General features: G+C 34.8%; 1 protein-coding gene across 1 annotated transcript; it reads right to left on the bottom strand.

The window, feature by feature from the left end:
• Positions 1–6: 6 nt before the first annotated feature.
• On the bottom strand, positions 7–22903 carry LOC139696869 (phosphonopyruvate decarboxylase-like). The gene is made up of 8 exons (XM_071595749.1): positions 22790–22903; positions 14512–14662; positions 9537–9667; positions 9142–9301; positions 5968–6136; positions 2349–2583; positions 1115–1321; positions 7–593 (listed from the first exon to the last, which is right to left on the bottom strand). The coding sequence occupies exons 1-8, from the start codon at positions 22901–22903 to the stop codon at positions 417–419; spliced, it is 1344 nt and encodes a 447-aa protein (XP_071451850.1). The 3' UTR covers positions 7–416.
• Between the last annotated feature and the right edge of the window lie 358 nt (positions 22904–23261).

A 23261-nucleotide genomic window follows, 5' to 3' on the forward strand; every position in this document is an offset into this window, starting at 1 on the left:
TACTTAGCGGAAGTGTTGTTTATCATTGTTCAAATATTTTATTGTTCCACGAAATTTGTTTCCAGCTTTTGGACAGAGATCAATCAGTATTATACCCACGTTGGTCCCAAATATGAGGGATATTCCTGTAGAAGATTTCACTTTCTTCCTTCGTAGTGCTGTTTTAGTCTGTTGAATATACATTTTTTCAAATATTGACATCCTACAGTCATCCTACTGCTAGGTCATGGACAGTTTCCATTTTTCTGTCTTGTAGCTGTGAAGTGTAACATCAAGTTATTTTGTGATGCCTGTCAAGTTGGAATTTGTTGAATCAATTGTGGGCAAGGTGTGAGTCGACGGATGATGGATTAGAATGATTCCACAATCCATTGTTGTGTTGAATAATTTGGTAAGTTCTCAATTAACCATGTTGTTCACATTTGCAGTTGCTTCATGAATGCCTCTTTTGTGTGAACAGGGCTTTTTGTTGGCCGGCCCAGGTTTTTCCGTCCTCCCTTTTTCACCCTTATCTCCAGCATCGCTGGACCTGTTGTGGTACTAAGCCATTCAACGCCATCCACTGCCTCCTCCTTGCTCACAGCGAGCCTTGCCTGTTGTTGGAAATCAAAAAGATTCATTTCAGTCCAGCCAAAAAAGAAATAAAATGACTATAACTCTGTGATAAAGTGTAACTTCCTGCAGTGAGATGTTTATTTTGGTCGGTGAGGCAGTTTGAAGTGAATTTTTCAGGTGCATCATAAGCTTTATTACTCGGTGGTAATTGAGATATGGTTGTAGATATATTTTATTGCATCAGCTAAAAGGGTCGCCTTCTGATATTTCATCTAGCAAAAGGTAATGTATCTAAATGTTCCTTATCAAAATCATCATGCACAAATATTGGGCCTTCTGGGATGCCATTTCCCTAGGCATTTTTCATTAATATTGAGAAATTATGATTATTTTTGTGTTCTTCCAGTTAATAATAACAAGGATATGTATAAGATTCATCATTGCCATTTAAGGTGCTCAACAAATATGATAAAACTGTTCATATACGAGATTTGGAAATAATTGTTTTGAAGAATTGTTGTGAATGTTTGCAAAAAGGACAGTTATATTTTTGTCTTACTTCTTTATATCCACAAGCCAAGGCCACTTGTGTAAGATTGATACTGTTGAAGTTAGCTGCTGCTGTTGGCTGGCCTCCAACTGAGTCGTGTGCCCCATTGTTGAGTACAACATGACGAAAGTTTGGTACTAGCGTGTGAAGGCCACCAGCAACAGGTAGAGCTCCCATGTGCATTATTACAGAACCATCGCCATCTATGCAGTACACCTGTGAAACCATTGCAATCATGATAATTACTTTGAGAAATTCGAAAGGCCTTACTTTTCATACCATTCATATTCACTCTCATGAACATTTGTGCTCATAAATGCATGTAGTTAGAAATAATATCTATATAATAGATTTACATGTAAAAAGTTGATGCATAAATTAAAAAACTTAGCCATAAAAAATATAAGTTGACTTAATAGGTATTGGAGTTGACAATTTTTGATTATTGTGCTTGGCAATGAAGTGGACACAGTCAGGCAATTGACCTTCAAAGTAAAATTCCTCATTTTTTTAGATTTCAAGCACTTAAAGTTGAATTGCTTTTGTGATAATTTTAGATACTCAAGTTGCCCATTGTGAAGGAGGTGATTTTCTTTCAGATTTGATGTGATTTCCTTAAAGGTTTGAGAGGCCTTTAATTTTTTGGCAATGGAAATTCAAGCAAAAAGTTACAAATAATTTTTAGGATTCAATGCTCTGTGAATGGTCTCTGGAGGATTTGCACTGTGGCCAAGTATGAAATAATTCACTTGAAAAACAACCAATAACTAATTTGTTAATTCTGAAATGGGGTTGCCAAATTCACTTGTGTAATTTAATAATGACAAAGTAGACTGAAGCATATACATATTTGCTTTGGCTGATGACCAAAGAAGTGACGGTAGCGTAACTTTGCTTATTTTGTTAAATTTAAAAGCATGTTATTAGAAATATTAACTCTACTTCCATTTGGAGATTCATGCATCATTATTATCTAGTGCCACAGTTCGTATGCACACTGAGAAATATGTAGGAAATGCCAGTATTACATTGTATACTGTTTTTAGGCTAAAAAGCCATGTACTCTATGTATCAACCTGTGAGTTTTTATCTGTTGCTGATGTGGAAGAGTGTGCTTAGAAGAAACTGGCAATGTAGCTTACTGATTTCTCTAAATTTTCAACTGAGCTCCCCTTCCTAGAGTTTTTGGCATGAAGTAGTGTGGAGGGAAATTATATTAGTAAAGAAAGATTTGCCTGCTTGCCTTGGTCTTTGGAGAATGAAGTGCCAGTCCCAGTGCAATACTTGATGCATGTCCCATGGCTCCGACACAGAGAAAGTCAGTGCTGTGAGCTTGACTCCGAGCAGTTCGATGCTCAAAGAGTTCCCGAGATGCCATACCAGTGGATCCAACAAGTGCTGCCTTCTCTCCCCTCTTGTTGACACCATCAGCTAACAGTTGGATAGCAATTTCCCTTGTCAGCACTGCACCTGATCTCCTGCAAAATAAAAAAGTTGGTCTTTCTGACATGTGTAATACTTGCGTTGAAGCTTCCTATCATTTCTTAAGAGAGTAATTGAAAAAATATAAGTGAAGGTATTCCACTTCAAAGCAGACTTCAGGTTCATAAGTCTCTGTAGTCGTTAATGTTTTCTTAGCAGGTTGGGAGTTCAGTTTTGCTATTCTTTACTTTTCCACTAGAGTTGTGAAATGTCAGTTTTTGAGAAACTTAGTTGTACCATGTGAATTTTCAATTCATTGCTCCCAGTGATTCGTAGAGGTTTTTGGTTTTGATGACCTATTTTGGTTCATGCTAGCATTGGAGAAAAATCTGCAATTTCATGAAAAGGGCTCATGAGCTCAATATATAATTCATTGAATTGGAACAAATTAATCCTTTGAAAATAAACAAAACTCTAATTAGATTGGATTTAAAAAAATTTCACGGTGGTAGGGCTACATAGCCTTTATTTTCAAGGGTTACTTCGTAAATTAGCTCACTAATAAGTCCCATTTTATGTACATTTACAAATGGTTTGATAGAATCCAAACTCTAAATGAAAATATACAGATGCAATTGCAAATTCGTTGGCAAAAATTATGTCGACCAAGAAGCAGCACCTATAAGGATTGTTTTCTTATTAATTTCCTTGCGCGTTTAATTTAGTTAACAAAAGTCTCACTCTCATACTCTCTTAACCAAATTTTTCAAATTCTCAAGGGATTTTGGAATACTTATATATTTGTGAGAGACTAAAAACATTTTTTGCTCATTTTCTGCATATGGAATATATTGGACTTCAGTTTTGGTGTGATAATTGTATCCGAGTGCAAGAAGTGCAGATAAGATGAAGAAGAAGACATTGTTTTGGAAAAATTTAGTTTTGTTAATTGGTTAGTGTGCATGTAACTGAAAGAAATTATCATATTTAATGCAGTTTGTAAGAAAAGAATTAGTTTTCTTTTGGAATCTGGGAAGGTCAAGATTAATGAACTCTTTTCTGACTCATTAATATCCTGGTTGTATCATAGTAAAAGTGTTATTCAGAATGTGATGAGAATAATTACTACACTGGTTCATTTCATGAGATGTATTTCTGTGCACTTTCTCGAGTCTAGCAGCAACATTCTTCCTTTAGTGTAAATGGCCTAGTGATAGAATTAGGATGCAATAATGTTGATCTCCTGCTTCAAAGGTGGAGTACTTACACTCGAAAGGGATTTAAATAAGGCTTTAAAACCTATCTTAAATTCTGTCATATTGCCATATAGATGTGGAGTGGAGGTGAAATGCTTTTGTAAAAGTAAAATGCTAGCAAAATTTGAATCTTGGATACTCGCTGATTTGTACCTGAGGAGTTAGTGACTTCCAGTATCAAAGGCAGGTACAAGTGATTATCTCCCATTATGAATTCAAAGTAAATGACAAGGAGACAAATATGGTAGAATGATATTGCTGCATGCCTTCAGTATGGGGGCATGTGGAATGAAAGTCATTCACATGCTTTTTTATTAATCATATTTATTATATGCATGTAATGCATAATGAATGGGAGTTGCCACTTTACTGAATCATTGTCACATTTTTGTCATGTTCCCACATTTTTATATCTTTTACTTTTTAAAGAAATAAAGACGATGATTAAAACATTAACTCCTTTTTCAGTTGATGAAGAAAAACTTCTGTAATGAGCTTTTTACTGAATTCCCCAAGAATGTTTCCTTTTGGGTGTTTCCAACTTTCTGCATATGTTAGTTCTGATTACTGATATTAATAAAGAGGATGGAATGATTCACTTTCAGACAGTTTGTTAAAAAAAGTCGAAAATAGTCTTGTAATTAAATGCACATTAATGAAACTTCGTCCTGCAATAAAAGTACACTATATTAATGGTGTTTTGCATCTGCTAAATGGATGTATATTGCATAAAAATTATGATTTTTATTACTAAAATTTTGGATCAATCACAGGAAAAACTTGGAAGTAATAAATAGCTAGTGGCAAAGCTGGGCATACATGCATGGTGTTCTCATTACCAATTAACTTTCATCAAGAGTGTAAGTTGCATTTTTCTCAAGTCTATACAAAGGGAGTTACTTGTCTGTCTTCAGTAACTCTCTCCCTTTAGTTTGGTCATTGGAAAAAATATCTGGCTCAATGTGAATGCCATTTTCTACTTCATTTTCATCTCTTTCCTCTTCATCACTTGCTACTAATAAATTGACTAATTTTATTCTGTGAAGCTATTTAACTCTATTAGGATACCATAATTATTTTTTTGTGTGCTACATTTCATGTTGTCTCATTAAATTTAATTCCTGAGACCATATGCATAAGAGGATCTGCTTGAAATAATTTGACTTTAGAACCTCTACCAGTTTGCTCTGGGAATGAATACCTATTAAATTTTTGTGTCACTACCTCTACAAGAAGCATAATCTTGTAATATTAATGTTCTACATAAGCCTAGCATATTACCTGCTCCTTGTCACTTGCCAAAAGGCTTTGCAACACCAATTATTGTGTTCAATCATATTTTATGTGATTCATGGAACAAGAATGTCTTAAAGAGCTTGTGATGTGTGTATTCAAACATTTTACTCTTTACTTTGCATTTAGATTCTTTTCATTTGAAAGAGTACCCATTTTTTCAGCGCACTTTGTTGATTTAATTTGTGGATAAGTGTGTTACCTTTCGATATGGTGTTAATTGACCAGAAATTATTGGAATCCATTGTTTTTATAATATATTAAATCCAAAATATGTTTCAATTAACTTTTGCTTTTGAGGATATTTTGCAGTGACAAGGTTTTGGTGTTGGGCAAGTGCGCAGGGTGTCACCAGTGTTGATAGTTAACAGGGTTAGGGACCGAAATTCTTAAAATAGGGAGTTGGAAACCATATGCAAGTGCTATATAGAACTATCAGTGTAATTGTGACTGACCAAACTAAAAGGAGTTTAGTTATTGTTCTAATGTGTGATCTCTGTGGATACTGTAGAAATGTATGTAAAAGGTATTTACTCGTGAGGGCTAATATGGTGTGATGTTGTGGAAGCTGTGTGTATCCTGGAATTCCATCTACATAGGTCCATTTTTCTGGGAAAATAAGTTTCATTGGCATTGCAGTCTACGTTGTGAGGTCAGACAACCTTTTAACTTGAGGATGCCGACTGCCTCACCAATTAATCTGTCATCCAGAAACATGTGACCCTTGTGGAAGAAATCCAGGAGGACAAACTGTCAGTTCTTTAATCAATTAGGCCAAATCAAAGAAGCAACTGCATATGTCTAAATTTTCTTGAAAATTTCTAAGACTATGTGGTTACCATGACCAAACCTTATAGTTAGCTCATTTCATTATTAATCCTATTCACTTACCCATTGGTGACTACATTCCTTTTTGCATTGTATGGAAGGAAAGTCTGGCGTTTTACCAGAAGGGCATATGCACTACGTGAGTTACCTAAATGGTACTTGGCAGTTGCAAGAGCTTGCTGAGCACCCTCGATGTAATCTGGAAGGGTCTGGAAAGGTATTCCCAAAGCAGCTGACATTTTTTTGAGTGGTGTCATGCCAGGAAGAAGGATCAAATATGGAATTAGATATTTAGTAGCAATGGAAATATTTTTAACCTAATCAAGGAAGTATATTGTGAAATTTTATTGCAATTGTTAGAATTTTACCAGTAATTTATAAATTGGAAGATAACTCACAGGCAATTTTGAATGATAAAATAATGTTGTGCTTATTCATTGAATAGTTAAATTTCTAAACCTTTTTGTAGTTCATTTTTTAATGTATTAATTCAAGTATGATTCATGAAAAGTAGCTGAACCAGGATCATAGAAAGTCTGCAGTGAATTTGACTTAATGAAACAAAATTGTTAATATCAGTCCAAGATTAATTTAAAAAATAATATGCAAAATAATTCCAAAATTGAATTGTCATAATGCATACTGTTCATGTATCAGTTTACGCTTGCTCAGTAAAAAATATCGTTTGAATGGTTTCAGTAAATATATATTGACTCCTGCCATTCATTAAATTGAATTCTTGGATTTATTTTGGGTGTGAACTTCTAGGAAATGTAAAATGAAAAACTTATGCAAATATTAATTGCCAAATTGCTATGTACCCTTAACATGGGATGAGAAGTATTGCTGTTTTGGATAGGTTAATTTGTGTAAATTTTATCGAGGTTTGGTTTGTATCAGCTGTCCAAGCTGTTATTGCTATTCTTTTTTATCCTTAATGGTTCCTTGCCCTAGCATCTCTTATTGATTACTTCTCATTCATCTGTTGTTCTATCCTTTCTTGGCGTTTCCCTTTATGGCCCTCATTAAACTTGTGCATCCAATTTTTTTTTCGCTCTTTGTAACTGTCTTCTATGAACTTCTCAAATAATCTTTTCATCGAAGGATTTCATTGCTCATAAATCAGGTTTCCCATGTTTTTATTTTTTATTTGGCAATACCTAAAGTATTATTCCCTCTGTAGCTAACCATCAACTGCAGTTATCAACTCATAAAGGTTAGTTTTATAGGGGTGGTTATAACTCACCCAATACAAAGGTATGTGAAATAAACACATCAGGGCAGGGGGGCAGATCCTTTCCCTGTGCTGCCTGTTGTTTCTCTGGAAGATCTAGCATCCTAAAACTCACAGTTTGAGTAAAGCTGAGGGTGTCCAGAGGGATCCATGTGAATCGAATCCATGTCCTCCGGTCAGCAGTCCAGGACTCAACCCTCTGGACTGCTACATTAGCCCTCTGCTACTACTATTATCTAAGTTCTGCATCAGTAGAAGTTTAAACTAAGTGTATAATTTTTTATGAACTGCTCATTTATGCTCAGGGATATAGTATTTGCAGGTTAAGAGTTTTCTCCTCTGACAGAAAGCTTTCTTTGGTTTGGTTTTTCGGCTGAGAATCTGTTGCTTCATCCATTGCTGGTGATCCAGGTGTCAAAACCTCAAAATTCTTCTACTGGCTCAAAAATCACCCTTTGCTAGTTTTACTTGAAGATTATTTCCTTTGATTTGGTGATAGGCATTTATCTACATTTGCATTGAATTTTACTATTTTATACCGTTTATCATTGAAGTTATGTCCTTGTTAGGTCTCCTTTCTTTTGTTCAAGTTTAGTTATGTCTCCAGAGTTCAGTTTGCTTATCCATTCTTAATTATCAGTGCATGATCTGATTTATTGTATGCATTTATTTGTTTATGTGAAAATGCATCAAATATAAAAGATTGATGCAATTTAGGCCATCTCTCTGTATTTTGTGATTAATCTAAGAGCAAGAAGAGCTTCTCTTGTTCCTCTGCTTCTGAATTCAATTTAGTTCTTCCTTAAATATTCTTTTGTTGCCCAATCCATTTTTTAATTCTTATCACTATTATTATTCTTGTTTTTAAACATTATTCTTATTTTTAAACTTTACTCTTGTTATGAAATTCAATGTATGGGGTATCAGAATAATCATTGGAGTGTTCACATTTACTAGCTGTTTTTAAGTATTAATGCAATTTTTTTAGTGCTCCTCCTCTTGTTTAGAGTGGTAGATTTATGTGTAACATTGCACCTATCTTTTTTCCTAATTCAAAAAAATTCCGATGGTATTTTGCAGTGTCCCGATTCCCTATTTGTACTTAAGTGCTCTGAAACATCTATCCTGCCCCTCATTATGGATTCTGTTCAGTGCTCTGGCAAACATTTTCTTTTCATCATAAAGTAACTATAAATACTTGATTTTTTCACTTGATATTTATTTTAATTGGCAACTTGACCATTGTCATCTCTAATGACATAATGGAAGTGGGAATCTTATGGCCTGTAAGGTGGGATAGTTATTCCTTACTAAAGACAACATTTGTAACTCTTTGTGTATTTTCTGTTTTCTCTTCTATTATTTTTGCCCTTTCTCCAATCTTGAATGTATCACTTTCTTCCATTTGGGCAAGCATTCCATCTTTTCTTGAGGCTTTTTTCACAGGTATCCTTTATCATAGACTAGAAGTTACACCAACTACTTGGGGTTTAGTAGTGATTTTAGGCCATCTCTTCCAAAATTAAACCCTAAACGAAAGTTAATGGGTTAAACCCTCATTGATTGATTCGGTTGCGTGATGGTTTCATTGGTGTTGCAGTAAGAGTGCATAGACTTGTGGAGGCTTACTGCAATAGCAGCATACCTGTTGTCCCATTAAGTGGATAGGAATGCAGAAGAAACCTGATGACCTTGGTGTCATTAGAATATGCGGCAAAATCCTTTTCTACATTGATTCCTGTATACTTTTTTTGAGTTCTTACTTTTGCTGGTCACAACCACGAGCTAACTTTCATCATTGACAATTAATAGTAAAATCAAGAAATCGCATGTGTATTCAGTACCTTGGAAGTGATTTATGAGATGCAGTGTATTTCTTCAAAACTTAAGTTTTAGCATAACTTGAATATGGAAATTCAATTAACCAAGCATCACAAGAATTTTATACTTCTTGATATTACCCTCAAGTTTCCTTACTGGAGGCAAGTAATTTGTGCTCTTACCCAAGATGGAAGGTGTCAGGCGGCCCTGAAGTTGGTGTTGAGGCTCATCTCTCTTCCCGGGCTCCCCTCGCCATCCAATTAGCAACAGCATGGGAAAACGGTAAATTTCAGGTGCTGCCAAGGAGACTAGTGGATTGACAGCATTTCCAAGACCTGAGTTCTGCTCATAGCCAGAGGTGATGAAAATGACAGTTTTGCACATTCATTAGAAAATTCTCTTTAGTTGCATCTGGTATCCTTAGCTAAAGATCTGAGAAATCTGTCTTTCCAAGTTTGCATCATTCTAAGATTTTGTAAATTGGTATAATACATTTATACTTTGTCTGGGAATATGAAAACCTCTCTGGAGGTATGCATTTTATGATACAGAAGTGCCCAAAAAATATTTTTCCTACCTGCATGTATACCAGTGGAGACTTTCCTGTTGCCAAGTGATATCCTGCTGCAATTGCAATGGCATTTCCTTCATTGGCTGCAATGACATGGTCCTCAGTGGATACATTTTCTGACACATAGGCGCAGAAATCTGAGAGTGTGAATGGAACTTGTTAGCTGTGGTGTCTTTATGATGAGCAAGATGTGAAGTTGGGCTATGTCCTCTGAGACAAAGCACTTTCCCAGAGAGCCATGAACCCTGGTCCTGTGTGGCAGGGCCTTGAAAGTTTCAAAGACATTATAGATCAACAACGAGAAGAGTCTTATCTTTAATAGGTTTCAGTTTAAAGTAAATTTCATTGAAGTTGTCTAAGAAACTATTTTCAAAGATTAAAGTTTCACAGTTACATCATGTATAACGAAATTAAATAATTAGGTCTTCAGCTGACTGGCTTGTCAATGAAAAATAATTAGTGACAACCACAAGTTATCTCTTGATTTAATGCGTAGTAGATATATGAAAAACATTCATGATGAGCATATGTATCAGAATTTATTAAAGGCAGTTATTGGTAATGTTATTTGTGCATTCAACTATAGTTAAATTTCACAGCAACACACGATGTCATTCCTTATGCTGGGTGATTTTCATATTAATTTGTTATATTTTTATGTTTGAGAGGCATGCTAGGTAATATGTGTAGGATGTGTAAAATGCCCACATATTCAGAAAAATGTTTGACTATATTGTAGTTAGACACAGGTTTAGGAACGGTGTGATTAATTCGCAGTTTCCTGGGAGGGAATGAGGATTCATATCATAGTTTAGAGCAAATGAAGTGTAACAAAAGATGCAGAAGGATAAAAAAGGGAAGATGGGTGAGGTGGTAGAAAGTAGAAGAATAAATGGGGCAGTTAGGAAGGAGCACCAGCAATTTGTAGAGAGAATTATGAACGAGGAAAGGGAGAAGGGTACACTAGAAGGAAAATAGGAACTATGAAAAAGGAACAAGGAAAGCCATAAACAAAACTATAGGAACAGTAAATATGAAAAGGACAAGGTAGTCATGGATTATGGATGAGGTGATTAGAAAGGCAGATGAGAGAAGGAAATAGAAGAATGCAAATACAGGTTAGGTAGAAGGTATTTTAAGATGAATATTAAACTGAGGTGGGAAAAAAATGGAGCGAAAGAAGCATGGTGTAAGTTTCTATGTGAGGGTATGATTAACTTGACAAGGGAATGGTGAAAGTGGTGTGCTATTCAGAATTAGAAGGCATTGCCAGGAATTAAGGTGACAAAGTTCATGCAAACAATCAAAGATAAGTCAGGAAAATTATCAATTGAGCCAAGAGAGGTGGAAAGAATACACAGTGGAAGTAGGTATAAAAATTATTAGTCAGCAAGCGGGGACAGAAAGAGACATTGACATAGATGGAGATACCTTAAGCCTGTGCATACTTTATTGTGAGATTGGAAGGGCATGAAGGGAGTTGAAATTGAATAAGGCAATGGGGATGGATAAAAGTTCTTGTGGAACTACTTAAGGATTTAGGAAAACATAGTCTTATGAGGGAGGAATTTGACCAAAAGATTTTGTCAGGTCAGTGTTAGTTCCCAGTCCCAGAAAGAATCAATTTTAGCAAAACAAAGATTAAGAGGTTTTCAAGAAAGTGGGATGTTATGTTAAATGTTAAAATAGGAAAGCAAAAAATAGAGCTGGTGGAACAGTTTACATATCTCAGAAGTGTATGGGACCAAGATGGTTAAAGTAGTAGGGACATAATAAGAAGAATTGTGTCAGGCAAAGGAGCTTTTACAATGGGGAGAGAATTGGTGACAGGGATGTTAAGTAAGGACATTAGAAAAGCCTCTTTTAACCGTTGTTGGGGAGAGTGGTTTTGTAGAAAGCATGGAAACACTGTTATTGAAGCAGGATGGTAGGCATAGATTGAAGGTTTTTGAACTGTGGATGTGGAGAAGGTAAAAGTGAAATGGACAGAAAGGAATATGGAGAAGTGCTAGGCAATGTGGGAAAGGAAAGTGGTTTGTTGGTAGACATCCAAAGGAGGCAGGAAAGATAGAGTCAAACCATTTTGATGTAAGATTGGATGTTAATGACTATGATAAGGATTAGTCAAGTAAGAGAGGAGTAAGAATAAGATAACCATCTGAACAGAATGAAGGGAGAAAGGAAGTAGGTGGAATTAAAGGGGTTTATTGTGGTGTTGGATGTCAGATTCTAAATTGTTAGGATAGGCAAAGAAATGTATCATTGTACCATTGTATACTTGGCATCCATCCACAGCTTACCTTAAATGATATAACACTGATTGATACATGCTCATGCATTCCCCTCTTCTAAAATCCCTAAATTTCACCTTAATATTTGTTTTTCCTCTTCTCTAACCTTCATTGATGAATGCTATAGGCATTATCAAATGTCTCATAATCAGTGTATGCTTCTGCTTTATTTAGAATGGAGATTAATATATTTACATTGTTAAATATTCTGGAGCATTCCTTGCACATGCTGCAATGCTTGAAAAAACTATACCTTTCATTTCTTCTTAAATCCTTAAATAAATCCGTCGCAATATATCCATTCCCAATGTCTTACTTGCTGTCAGCACTCTGGATAACTGGGTTCTTCATATCATCATAGAAATTGTATACACTTTCTGTATCAATATGTTCAGATATCTTTACAACAAAATTCATTTTCATATGTATTCAATCCATCACCCATGCAGTTCATTTGTCTCTCTTAATACATTTTTTATTTCTTATAGGTGGTATCAGATTTCATTCTTATATTCTTCCTACTTCTTTTTCCTGTCTATGAAATTTCTTCCACTTGGCACTCTGCTGTTACCATCATATATCTGTTGTATTATCTTGTTTCCTTTTCTGGTCCCACCTTTGGTTTCCCAGGAAAATTTGGTACAAGAGTAATGACAGCGGTAGTAAAGCTGGATGTATCAAAGAAATATTTTATGCCCCAATTCACCAGGAACTGAGTCTTGAGTCCCCAAGGCATTCCACACCCTCAGGTAAACCATGGCTATGAATTTACCATTCATATCGGTACCTCATGCTCTTATTGCTCCCCTCTATTCTTGAAAAGCTGCTACATTCCACTTTTATATCTTCGCGCTTAATCCTCTTGAACTAAGTTATATTTCATAATGAGAAATTATTATCAGAATTGCATCCATTCTTGGAGTGCAAATTGAGATGCTGCCTCTAACCATCTAATAATAATGTTGTCTCTGTCTTATTTAACTTTTTATATCATTATTATTACTCTTGTTCCTTTGCTTATAGTATTTAAACCATGTTTTAACGTTGAACCTTTTCCCTTTGAAAATCACCATTTCTTATTGTAATTATTTTTTGTTCCTAAAGATCTTTCTCTTCTCCCATTTCATCCTTAGCCCACCACTGAATTCCATTATCCCATTACTCTCAGGTGGTTTATTTCATAGAAGTTTCCCAATTATTATTTTCTCTGGATCATTTGCACTCTTAACTTCCTTGTGCTCTCTACCATAACTTGGATTGCTACTACATTTGTTGGATCTGCATATATCTCTACCATCAATATCATTTCACTCTCCTGCTCAATGTTCACTAACCTTCTTTCCAATTTCCTGTTCAGCAAAGTCACCTTGAATTTCCTCTAGATCACTTATTAATTCTTCCGGTTTTTCCTGCCACGATGCCATCTCACTTGGGTCAAGAATATCATGTATGTATATATTCTTCAGTGTCTTGTTTGATGTTCTTTTAACTTCCCTTTCTTTAATATCAACAACATTCCATGATCCTTAACAGTTGTAGTCCTCTTCCTTGTCTTATTTTCCATTGCTGTAAATTTGGCTGTGCTTTTCTCACTGCTGGGAATGGCAGGCTAGTGGGTTGATTGCCAAAGTTAACATAATTCAATTTTCTGGTATTTCCATCGATCATAATTTTGTGGGAAAAATAATAGAGGTCTGGATTCCTGACACCTTTCTCTGTGGTGTTCTTTTATTAAACATGACATCGTCACTTAAAATGAATGATTAATGGGATTGCCTTTTCTACTATCTCAATTAACATTTGGATTCTATATGGACAGATTTTCATCTGGCACCTATTCTTTGCTCTATATGGCCAGGAGGAAGTAGCATTCTTTCTGCCAGTACAGCTCTTGTCATTGAAGTGCAATGTCAAGATGTTGCAGCATGTTGTGATAAAGGAGAGGTTTGATATTTGCATAATATTTTATATCAGCATCTGTGAACTTTGGGGTCATCAATCCTTGAGAAGTACAGCAGAATTTTTGAATTCGAATTTTACTTTTTCAAGTGGTAATATCTTTTGTATTGCTACTTCATAGATTTTGATACTTTTTCATATTCAAAACGGAGCCAAATGATCTTGTGAGAAATTGTGCATTTTCTTGAACTAACACTATTAGTATTTTCCAGCCCTTGATCTTTGATATACTCTTTAGAAAGATTGTTGTCATTTTAGAGATTTATTGAACATTACGGTCATATGTTGGGCTTTTTGGTTATTAAATAGTGACTGTGGAAATATACTAAGCTGTGGTTTTTCATTTCAAAAGTGATGGAGTATTTCCAGAAAGTTAAACCTGAAATAATTTGATAAAGAATCTGAACATGATGTAATCCAGTCGCACAATAAATCTTATGTAGTGGCAAATTGTTACTATCCATTCTTTATCATGCTCAAATTCCATCACATCTAAAACTACTCAATTTGTTTTAAATTAGGCAAATTTAAATTCATATTTATCAATGATTTGTTTAAAAGAGCTTCATTTTGCATATCAAGGCTCTCATTGTAAGAGTTGTTTATTAATTTTCAGGACATATAAAGTAAATTCTTGGTTATGTAACAAAACCAATTAACGCAGGTAATTCAGTGGCTCTAGTACGACTTATTTTTGTTTGCATTTAAAAATGTGAAATGAAATCTTTAACCTTTTAGTAGGGAATCAGGGACCCCACAGATGAAATTGATCTCGGCAACATCTCGAACTGCCTGGAAAAATTCAGTAGGGTCCAGGAAGTCTCTGACCAACTCTGTGAATGGCAAAGTTTCCTTGTTGATTGCTAACTGCTCGGTTACTGGCTGTTGATTTAAAAGGTAAAATCATGTTATTGTGTGCATTATCTCTTTAAAATAGTTAGTGAAGTACTTAGATAATTGAAAATGGGGTATATACCTGGGAGTATTATCAAAAATGGAATAGTCCAGACAAGACAGTAGTGTTTATTATTTTACCACATTTTAAGATATTATTGTTATGCATTTTGTGGTGTGCGTGACCTCATTACCTCAAACATTGAATATACTGACTGACAATTTTTTCATGTAGACTATTTGTTTCAAAATATTTACCTACTTCTTCATCAAGAAGCCTTTAGCCATATAAAACCTTTTGAGTAAACTCTAATAAAAGTTGTACACATGTAGTTTCCTGGGAGGCAATGTGACTTCTACTGGATGATCGTCAACTGAAAATGCACGAGCTAGCAGACACAGTGGGCATTTCAAAAAATGCGGTACATCGCATATTCAATGAAAATTTGTACATGAGGAGGCTTTGTGCAAGATGAGTGCCCCGTTTGCTCACACTTGAGCAAAACCAGTGTCGTGAAGATGGTTCAATTGAATGTTTAGCAAAGTTTCACAGCAACAAAGCAGACTTTTTGAACCCTTTCATAACCATGGATGAAATCCATAGCTCACAAATCTGTTATTGCAATTCCCAAAATTCATGAAGTAAAGTTTTAATTGCTACCTCATGTGCCCTATTCGCCAGATTGAGCCCCCTCAGATTATTTTCTGTTCGCAAACTTGAAAAAATGGCTCAGTGGTCAAAGGTTTTCCAACCATGAAGAAGTGATGTCGGCAGTTAATGGCTATTTTGAGGAGCTAGACAGTTCTCATTATAAAAAGGTTATCCAGCTTATTGAACATTGCTGAGAAAAATGTAGTATAGAGCTGGAAGGGGATTATGTTGAAAAATAAATAGATTTTTTCCCGAAATTTTTGCGTGTTCTTTGTTAGGTCGGGTACTTCTGGGACCAACCTCCCATATCAATTCAAGTATTATGAGGCCAATGATGTCCTTGTTTTTTCCAATTCCATACGATTGGTTATTTTTTTAAAATATAAATTCTTATTCTTATCTATCGCCAGTACTATTATGCTACGAATTATCATGTTGTGGCTTTATTTTTTGCGTTCCTGCAAATTTGTCAATGGTGAGACATGATGCTTTCTTTGATAGGCATGAAAATCTGATAAAATGGAAAAGCTAATAACAATAAGATTATGCATAAATTATTTTTGGATGTTCAATATTGATGATCTTGTAAATATGAATTGTGTTAGGGAGAACCAGTGCATTTGAATGTATGTTGGAAGAAGACTATTTTTCACATTTTATTCATACAATTTAATCTACAATGTGTTGATCTAATTGTATCCTTATTATCTAAATAATTGTTGGTACATTCTCTGATTAATGTACATCTCAGTTTATACATTCTATGGTCACTTAACTGGGCCACAAGTGTACTTGTCATGATATGATTGATGCTATATATTTTGTGGTGATGAATATATTCATCTTGTAGCTTCCTATAATAATAATAATAATAATAATCTTTATTGTTCTGTAGGTCATACATGCGACATAGAACATTGTCAGGCAAGACATCAAAGCGTACATGTTGTCATAACTTATCATATAAAAATTCATTTACATTGTAATAACCCTTTGGCTGTAGAAGTTTCCTTAATTCTGTCTTAAAAACGTTAATATTTGAAATAAGTTTTATATTCAAAGGCAGTTTGTTAAAAATAAGCGAAGCTGAGTGATGGGGACCTCTTCTGGCACATAATTGTTGTAAAATATGTATGTTTTCACTCCCACGGGTCAAATAAGCATGAACCGTGGAGTTTGGTAAGAATAAAGTAGGGTTCTTTTTTACAAATAATGCACAGTAAAAAATGTACATACTTGGTAGTGTCATTATATTAAATTTTAGAAATAATGGCTTTCTTGGAAACCTGATGGACACGTTTGCCATAACTTTCAAAGCTCTTTTTTGCATAGAGAATGCCCTAGCAGCAGCACTTGTGTTTCCCCATAAAACAACACAATAAGCCAAGTGAGAATGGATTTTGGCATAATATATTAATTTCAGTATTTCTAATGAAGTAGTAGGAGCCAGTTTACGAATCATATATATTCCCGTTGCCATTTTATTAACTAAATCCTCAATATGATATTGCCAATCAAGGTTTTCATTTAATTTTAACCCTAAGAATTTTGTAGAGCTAGACTGCTGAATAGATGTGGATGCATCAATCTTAAGTAGAGGACTTGTTACTGGAGGATTAATTTTATGATGGAAATTTAAAAAACATGTTTTATTTCCGCTCAGTTTTAAGTTATTTCTTTTACACCAGCCACTCATATCTGCTACTGTTGAACGTGCCAAATCATTTACCTCACCTGTCTTATTACCAAAACTAAGGGTAGTAGTATCGTCAGCATATAAAAGCACTTTGCTCTGATGCAGTTGAGATGCTAGGTCGTTAATAAAAATAGTAAATAATAGTGGCCCGAGAATAGAACCTTGGGGCACTCCACAATTTGAAGTAAGAACATCAGAGTAATGCTGATTGGCACCACCCTTACCAGTAGTATTTAGTTGAACTACCTGCTTGCGATTTGTTAAATAGGATTGTATCCAAGCTAAAGCATTGCCATTGATTCCAATTTGGCAAAGTTTACTGTACAATATACAATGGTTTACAGTATCAAATGCCTTAGTTAAGTCATAGAAAATCCCAATAATTTGTTTCTGATTGGCAAGACCAAAGATAATGTCATTAACAAGCTGAAAAACAGCAGAAATAGTTGACTTACCCTTAATAAAGCCATGTTGGGAAGGATTCAATAAATTAAATTTACACAGATAGTCAGTGATACGGTTATAAAAAAGTTTTTCTAAGATTTTAGAAAACACAGAAAGTAGTGAGTGCTATGGGTCTGTAATTATTTGAGTCACTCAAAAATCCCTTTTTATGAATTGGGCATATCACGGAAAATTTTAAATTTGTCGGAAAATGACCATTGCAGATTGATAGATTGAAAATATCCAATAGGGGGGTAGAAATAATTTTAGCAGCTAGCTTAATAATGGGCATAGGTACCCCATCACTTCCGACAGACCATTTATTAGCGAGAGAATTTATGACATCTTCAACCTCAGCAGGATCTGAGGGACAAAGAAATATTGAGGCAGAAGTACCCGTCATTCTGAAGATTGATGGAGAACTATCATCAACTTGGCAGAATTGTTTATTAAAACAATTTGCTATGTTATTTGGATTTGAAACAGCAATATCCTTAAACTTTATGAAAGGTGGCGGCTGTTGAGTGGGGTTGTTATTCGTCTGCTGCTTAATAACATTCCATGCAGCTTTGCTTATATTATTTGATAAGGAGATACGCTGGTTGAAATAGTTTTTCTTAAATTCCTTGATTTGGCTTTTATAATTGTGCAGAAGTACTTTGTACTCATTATAAAGAGAAGGGTCAGAAAATTTACATTGGCGATGTAAGTCTCTTACTCTAATACTCCTAATTCCTAATATTTTCCTTGGGTGTAATGGGTTAGTTGATCATAAATCATATCATCATGCTCAATAGTCTTTGTAGTAAGAATTTCGGACTCATTTTGGTCACAACCTTTCAACTGGAAGAGCAGTGTAGACATAATTTGTGTGATAAATTATTTGGGAATTGACATTTGCTCGATTAATGCTGTGCATTTCTCTTTTACACATTAAATTTACAGTAAAAAATGGGTTAACTTAATATTGCAAGTTACCCAATTGCTTTAATTTCTAATGCCAAGTAGAGTAGGCAGCTGATTTGTTGGCAATTGTGTTAATGTGGCAGGAGAGAAATATTTGTGTGTGTGGCCAATCACAGTTATCAACCCGAAGGTTGATTTCATATGTGAGAGTAGAGCTCACCTAAAACTTTGTCCAGCTGCATGTGAAATTTACAAGTCTGAGTGGAAGGGGACCTGTTCCTCTCCGTGTTTTTGTGCATATAAATTTGAAAGAAAAAAACTATTATTATTATTCAATTATAAAATATCAGCAAGGAGGCCCGGCATAGCCAGAGTGAGCTCCAGGATTTTTCAATTCAGTTATATTCCTGTACTCAACATTGTAATGAATATAATATATACCTGTACCAGTTATGCATTAACCAATCAACACATAAAATATTGCTTCTCAAAATTCTCATCAAAGAGGTGCACTTTTTTGTATCAATTTATCTGATAGATAATTTGCTTCAATATTTAAGTGCAGTATTTTGTATAATTTGAACTTGAATCGAGAAATCACCTGGGTACTATGGAGTAGAAGAGGAGAGAATCCTATCATAAGCTACTTTATGTTCCTTCCCAGTTTGAAAATGGATTAATTTGGTTGGTTTTTCCTGAAATAATATGTTTCGACCAGAGTTTTCAAAGTGTATGTGCCTGTACAGGTACCTATACAGTCCCTATACATATGCTGTATATCAGATTTGCAATTAGACATAGCACACATTATGACTTTTTATAAAACTCATTTATGTTATATTTTCTTGGGAAAAAATGTTTCATTAATATACCTATTCATATATTTAATTGAAAGGTTTCCCTCCTAAAAATTCTTCGTACTTTTCTATTGAGTTAAAGTGTTTCTAAGGCTGTAATACTCATATACACATAAAGGTATATCTATGAGGTCTCATGAAAGCGAGAGCACAAAAAAAAGTGATTAAAAGATTTTGCAAAATAAGCATTCAAATAGTGATCAGAAAATAAATATTACTTCTTATATTTAAAAAACCCTAAGTTGGCCTAAGCTGTTTCTCTACTAGCATAGATGGAAATAATATAATAAATACACATACAAATTCATTCAAATACACACACAAATTCATTATTGACCTAGCTAATCAGATTTGTATGCGTTTGATTTGTTTTTTATTTTTCCCTATTAGTCTATGGAAGTAGACATTCTTCATTGAATCAGTATTGGCCCAGAAATATTGTCCCTGTTCAATGTCCATAATCAGAAAATCTAGAAATAAGCAACCTTGATTTCATATGTATAAGTTTTTACAATTTCAAAAAATAAAATTTCTATTGTCGGAAGTAGTTTTTACACTGAATATAATCTGGACATTGTATTCAGGGTCTCCTAATGTTTTAAAGTAGCCCTGGCCAGTAACGGTTGACGATTGCTCCCAATTTAGGTTTCGCACTGGGTCAGAATGAAATTAATCAAGAATTCCATGTATTAGGTCTTCCACTCCCCATATTTATGCAAACACTGATGGAAAATGTTTCTCATATCTTTACTGCTGCATCTTCCGCACATTATTATGACATAACCTGAGCTTAGGGCAAGGGCCATTGCTAATCTTGTACAAGCATGAATAATATTTTTATAATTATTGCTGTAAAACTTTGTGGTTTACATTCCTCTGAAGTTGGTAAAAGGCAGATTTCAGTTCAGTTTTTGTGAGGCATGCACTTATAGGGGTCTGGGTTAATAGCTTAGCTGGACCTTGTGAAGTGAATGTAGAGTTCTATAGCATTTTTTTCCATTGGGACAAATCTTAATAAATCTATCTTACTCACTCACATTTGGTTTTGGAATTGAGAGTACCATAAAAGTACTTAATGTTTGCCAAAGATCTTATAACTTGATTGACTTAAATTTTTTGATGAAATTTTTCATGGCTACGGATGATTCAGTGTCAAAGGGAGGATATGGGCCATCCCTAGGTTTGGGGAGGCTAGCACCTGATCTGGATATACTTTCATTGATTTGCTCAGGTTAGGTGTATGGCAGGATGGGACTCGCTGTACTTACCTGCCTTCATTCCTAGATATGCTGGTTTAAATCTTAAATGGTTGCTAGTAGAAATTCACCTGAAGCCCAATCCTACTATCCCTGCAATATGCCTTTCAGTTTTAAAAGATTTTAATATCTGGCCTGGCAGCTGGTCATTGCCAACCAGTCTATTGTTGCATTTAGTGAAAAATATCCGAATTCCACTGGACCAACAAGAATTATCCAATAGTTGACTATCATGTGGGTGAGATTAATATTAAATTGGAAATTTTAATATTTTTCAAAGAAAGTTTTTGCATCTTAAATAGAGAAGGATGAATATGAATATTGTAGGGATGTGATAAATATTCTGTGGTTAATTTTAAAGGAGTATGATGATTTTGAGCGATATATATTTCTCAAACTTGTTGTTATTAGGAATGTACGAGGGAGGTCCCAAACGTACCTGGCCTGACATTGAGATGGTGGTGGTTGTTCAAAAAATATCACTATGAGAAAGTATGCAATCTATAAAGCATATGTTTCAAGTTTGAAGACGCTGCGTTGTTTAGTATTTGTTTGGCAGCCATCAATAGTGAACATTTTCAGTGAATTTGTGAACATGGAGAAAAATGGTCATCGTTATGTGATGCAATACTTTTATTTGAAAGGCCTCAGCCCAACCAATATAAAAGCTGAACTGGATTCTACTCTGGGTGAATCTACTCCTTTGTTTACAGCAGTAAAATATTGGTCAGCAGAGTTAAAACAAAGTCATACGAGCTGTCAAGATGAGCATTGCATTGGTCGAACAAATGAGGTGACAACTCCAGAAATGGTGAAGAAAATCCATAAAGTGATACTGGATGATCACTGACTGAAAACGCATGAGCTAGCAGACACAGTAGGCATTTCAAAAAGTGTGGTACATCCATATTAACTGAAACTTTGGACATGGGAAAGATGGGTGCTCACACTCGAGCAAAACCAGTGTTGTAAAGATGTTTCAATTGAGTGTTTAGCAAAGTTTCACCGCAACAAAGCAAAATTTTTGTGCCATTTCATAGCCATGGATAAAACATGGGTCCATTGCTTCACACCCGAGGCAAAAGAACAATCAAAACAATTGATTCAAAAGGGAGAACCAACTCCAAAGAAGGCGAAGAACCGTTTCATCTGCAGGCACGGCCATGGTATTGGTTTTTTGGGATGCGTGTGGGATAATTTTCATTGACTATCTTGAAAGAGGAAAAACTATCAACGGCGAGTATTATGCGAACTATTGCAACACTTGAGTGAAGATATCAAGCAAAAGCAGCTGCATTTGACTAAGAAGAAAGTATTGTTTCATCAGGACAAAGCTCACAGATCTGTTATTGCAATGGCCAAAATTCATGAATTAAAGTTTGAACTGCTACCTCATGCATCCTATTTGCCAGATTAAGCCCCCTCAGATTATATTGTGCTTGCAAACTTGAAAAAAATGGCTTGGTGGTAAAAGATTCTCCAACCGTGAAGAAGTGATGTTGGCAGTTAATGGCTATTTTGAGGAGCAAGACAGTTATTTCAAAGCGGTATCAAACTTTTTGAACATCGCTGGGAAAAGTCTATAGATTTGAAAGGAGATTAAGTTGAAAAATAAATACACTTTTGCCAAAATTTTTGTTTTTTCTTTGTTGGGTCGGGTACTTCTGCGATTAGCCTCGTATCATGCAAATAATAAATATTTTCATCACATGAAATCAATGGTGGTGGTAAATTTACTTTATCTTAATTTAAAATCATCAAAAAACTTCACTGAGGTATTATCTCTTCGTCTCTTCTTCCTGTCTGCCAAATCCTAATCAAAGGACAGCATGACTTACTAAAATGTGCGATGGCACTAACCTTTCTTAATTTAACCTGAAGTAAATCACTCAATAATAGGTCCCATGTTAAGTAGTTCATCTACAAAATCTTATGTTAGTGTTTGAAGTACGTATATAATTTCCTTTTGAGGTGCTTATAATTGGCTCCAATGAATTTCCTTCAAGAAAATTTCAAATTTATTTCTCACTGAACTAGATGACTTAAAATGTCTTTATTACCTAGTTTGGTGATGATTCAGTCTTAGAAGTAAGTACCTGTGGCCTATCGAGATATAATTTACTCAGCAGAATAATTGACTAATGATTAACTTCAGACTCAAAAACTGGTGAATCAAACTTCATTAAAGATACTCTCTCTTTTATATAAGGTCAATACACTAGAATTTTCTCGAAATTTTTCGTAGAGCATGGCTAAATATTTGTTAGTAATGATTAAAAATGTGATCTCAGATACCTAACTTACCACTTTTTCAGCTGGTGCTTCAGTTTGGTAATTGCGGGCAGGCCTTCTATTACTCGTTAGGCATCTAGAGAGTGTTTTATATCCAGCAAATAAAGCTTGTTTTGAAAGAGACATTGTGACTCTATTTATTATTTATTCTATTTTCTGTAATGCAGTGTTTGTAGATGTGTGATACATAAACCTGGTAGGAATACAAAAATTAATTTATTCACATTGCCATTTTTGCTTGAATGTTCATTTTCTGTGAAAACCACTGATTGCAAGTGAATCATGGGGTGCAAAATTCAGACTAGCTCAAGTTCTTTGACTTATTGATTTTCCCAGTGAAAGCAATATAAATGCCCTGCAAGAACTGCAGAGGTATTTATCTTTTGGTTGAATTTGATGAGATAAATATTGCCCAACACTTTCTGGTTATAAAATTTACTTACGTTCTGAGATTACTTAATCCTTGGTGGTTTAAACTTTCTTC

This window comes from Hetaerina americana, unplaced genomic scaffold (genome assembly GCF_022747635.1).
Source record: "Hetaerina americana unplaced genomic scaffold, ioHetAmer1.1.p SCAF_7, whole genome shotgun sequence".
NCBI classification, from domain to species: domain Eukaryota; kingdom Metazoa; phylum Arthropoda; class Insecta; order Odonata; family Calopterygidae; genus Hetaerina; species Hetaerina americana.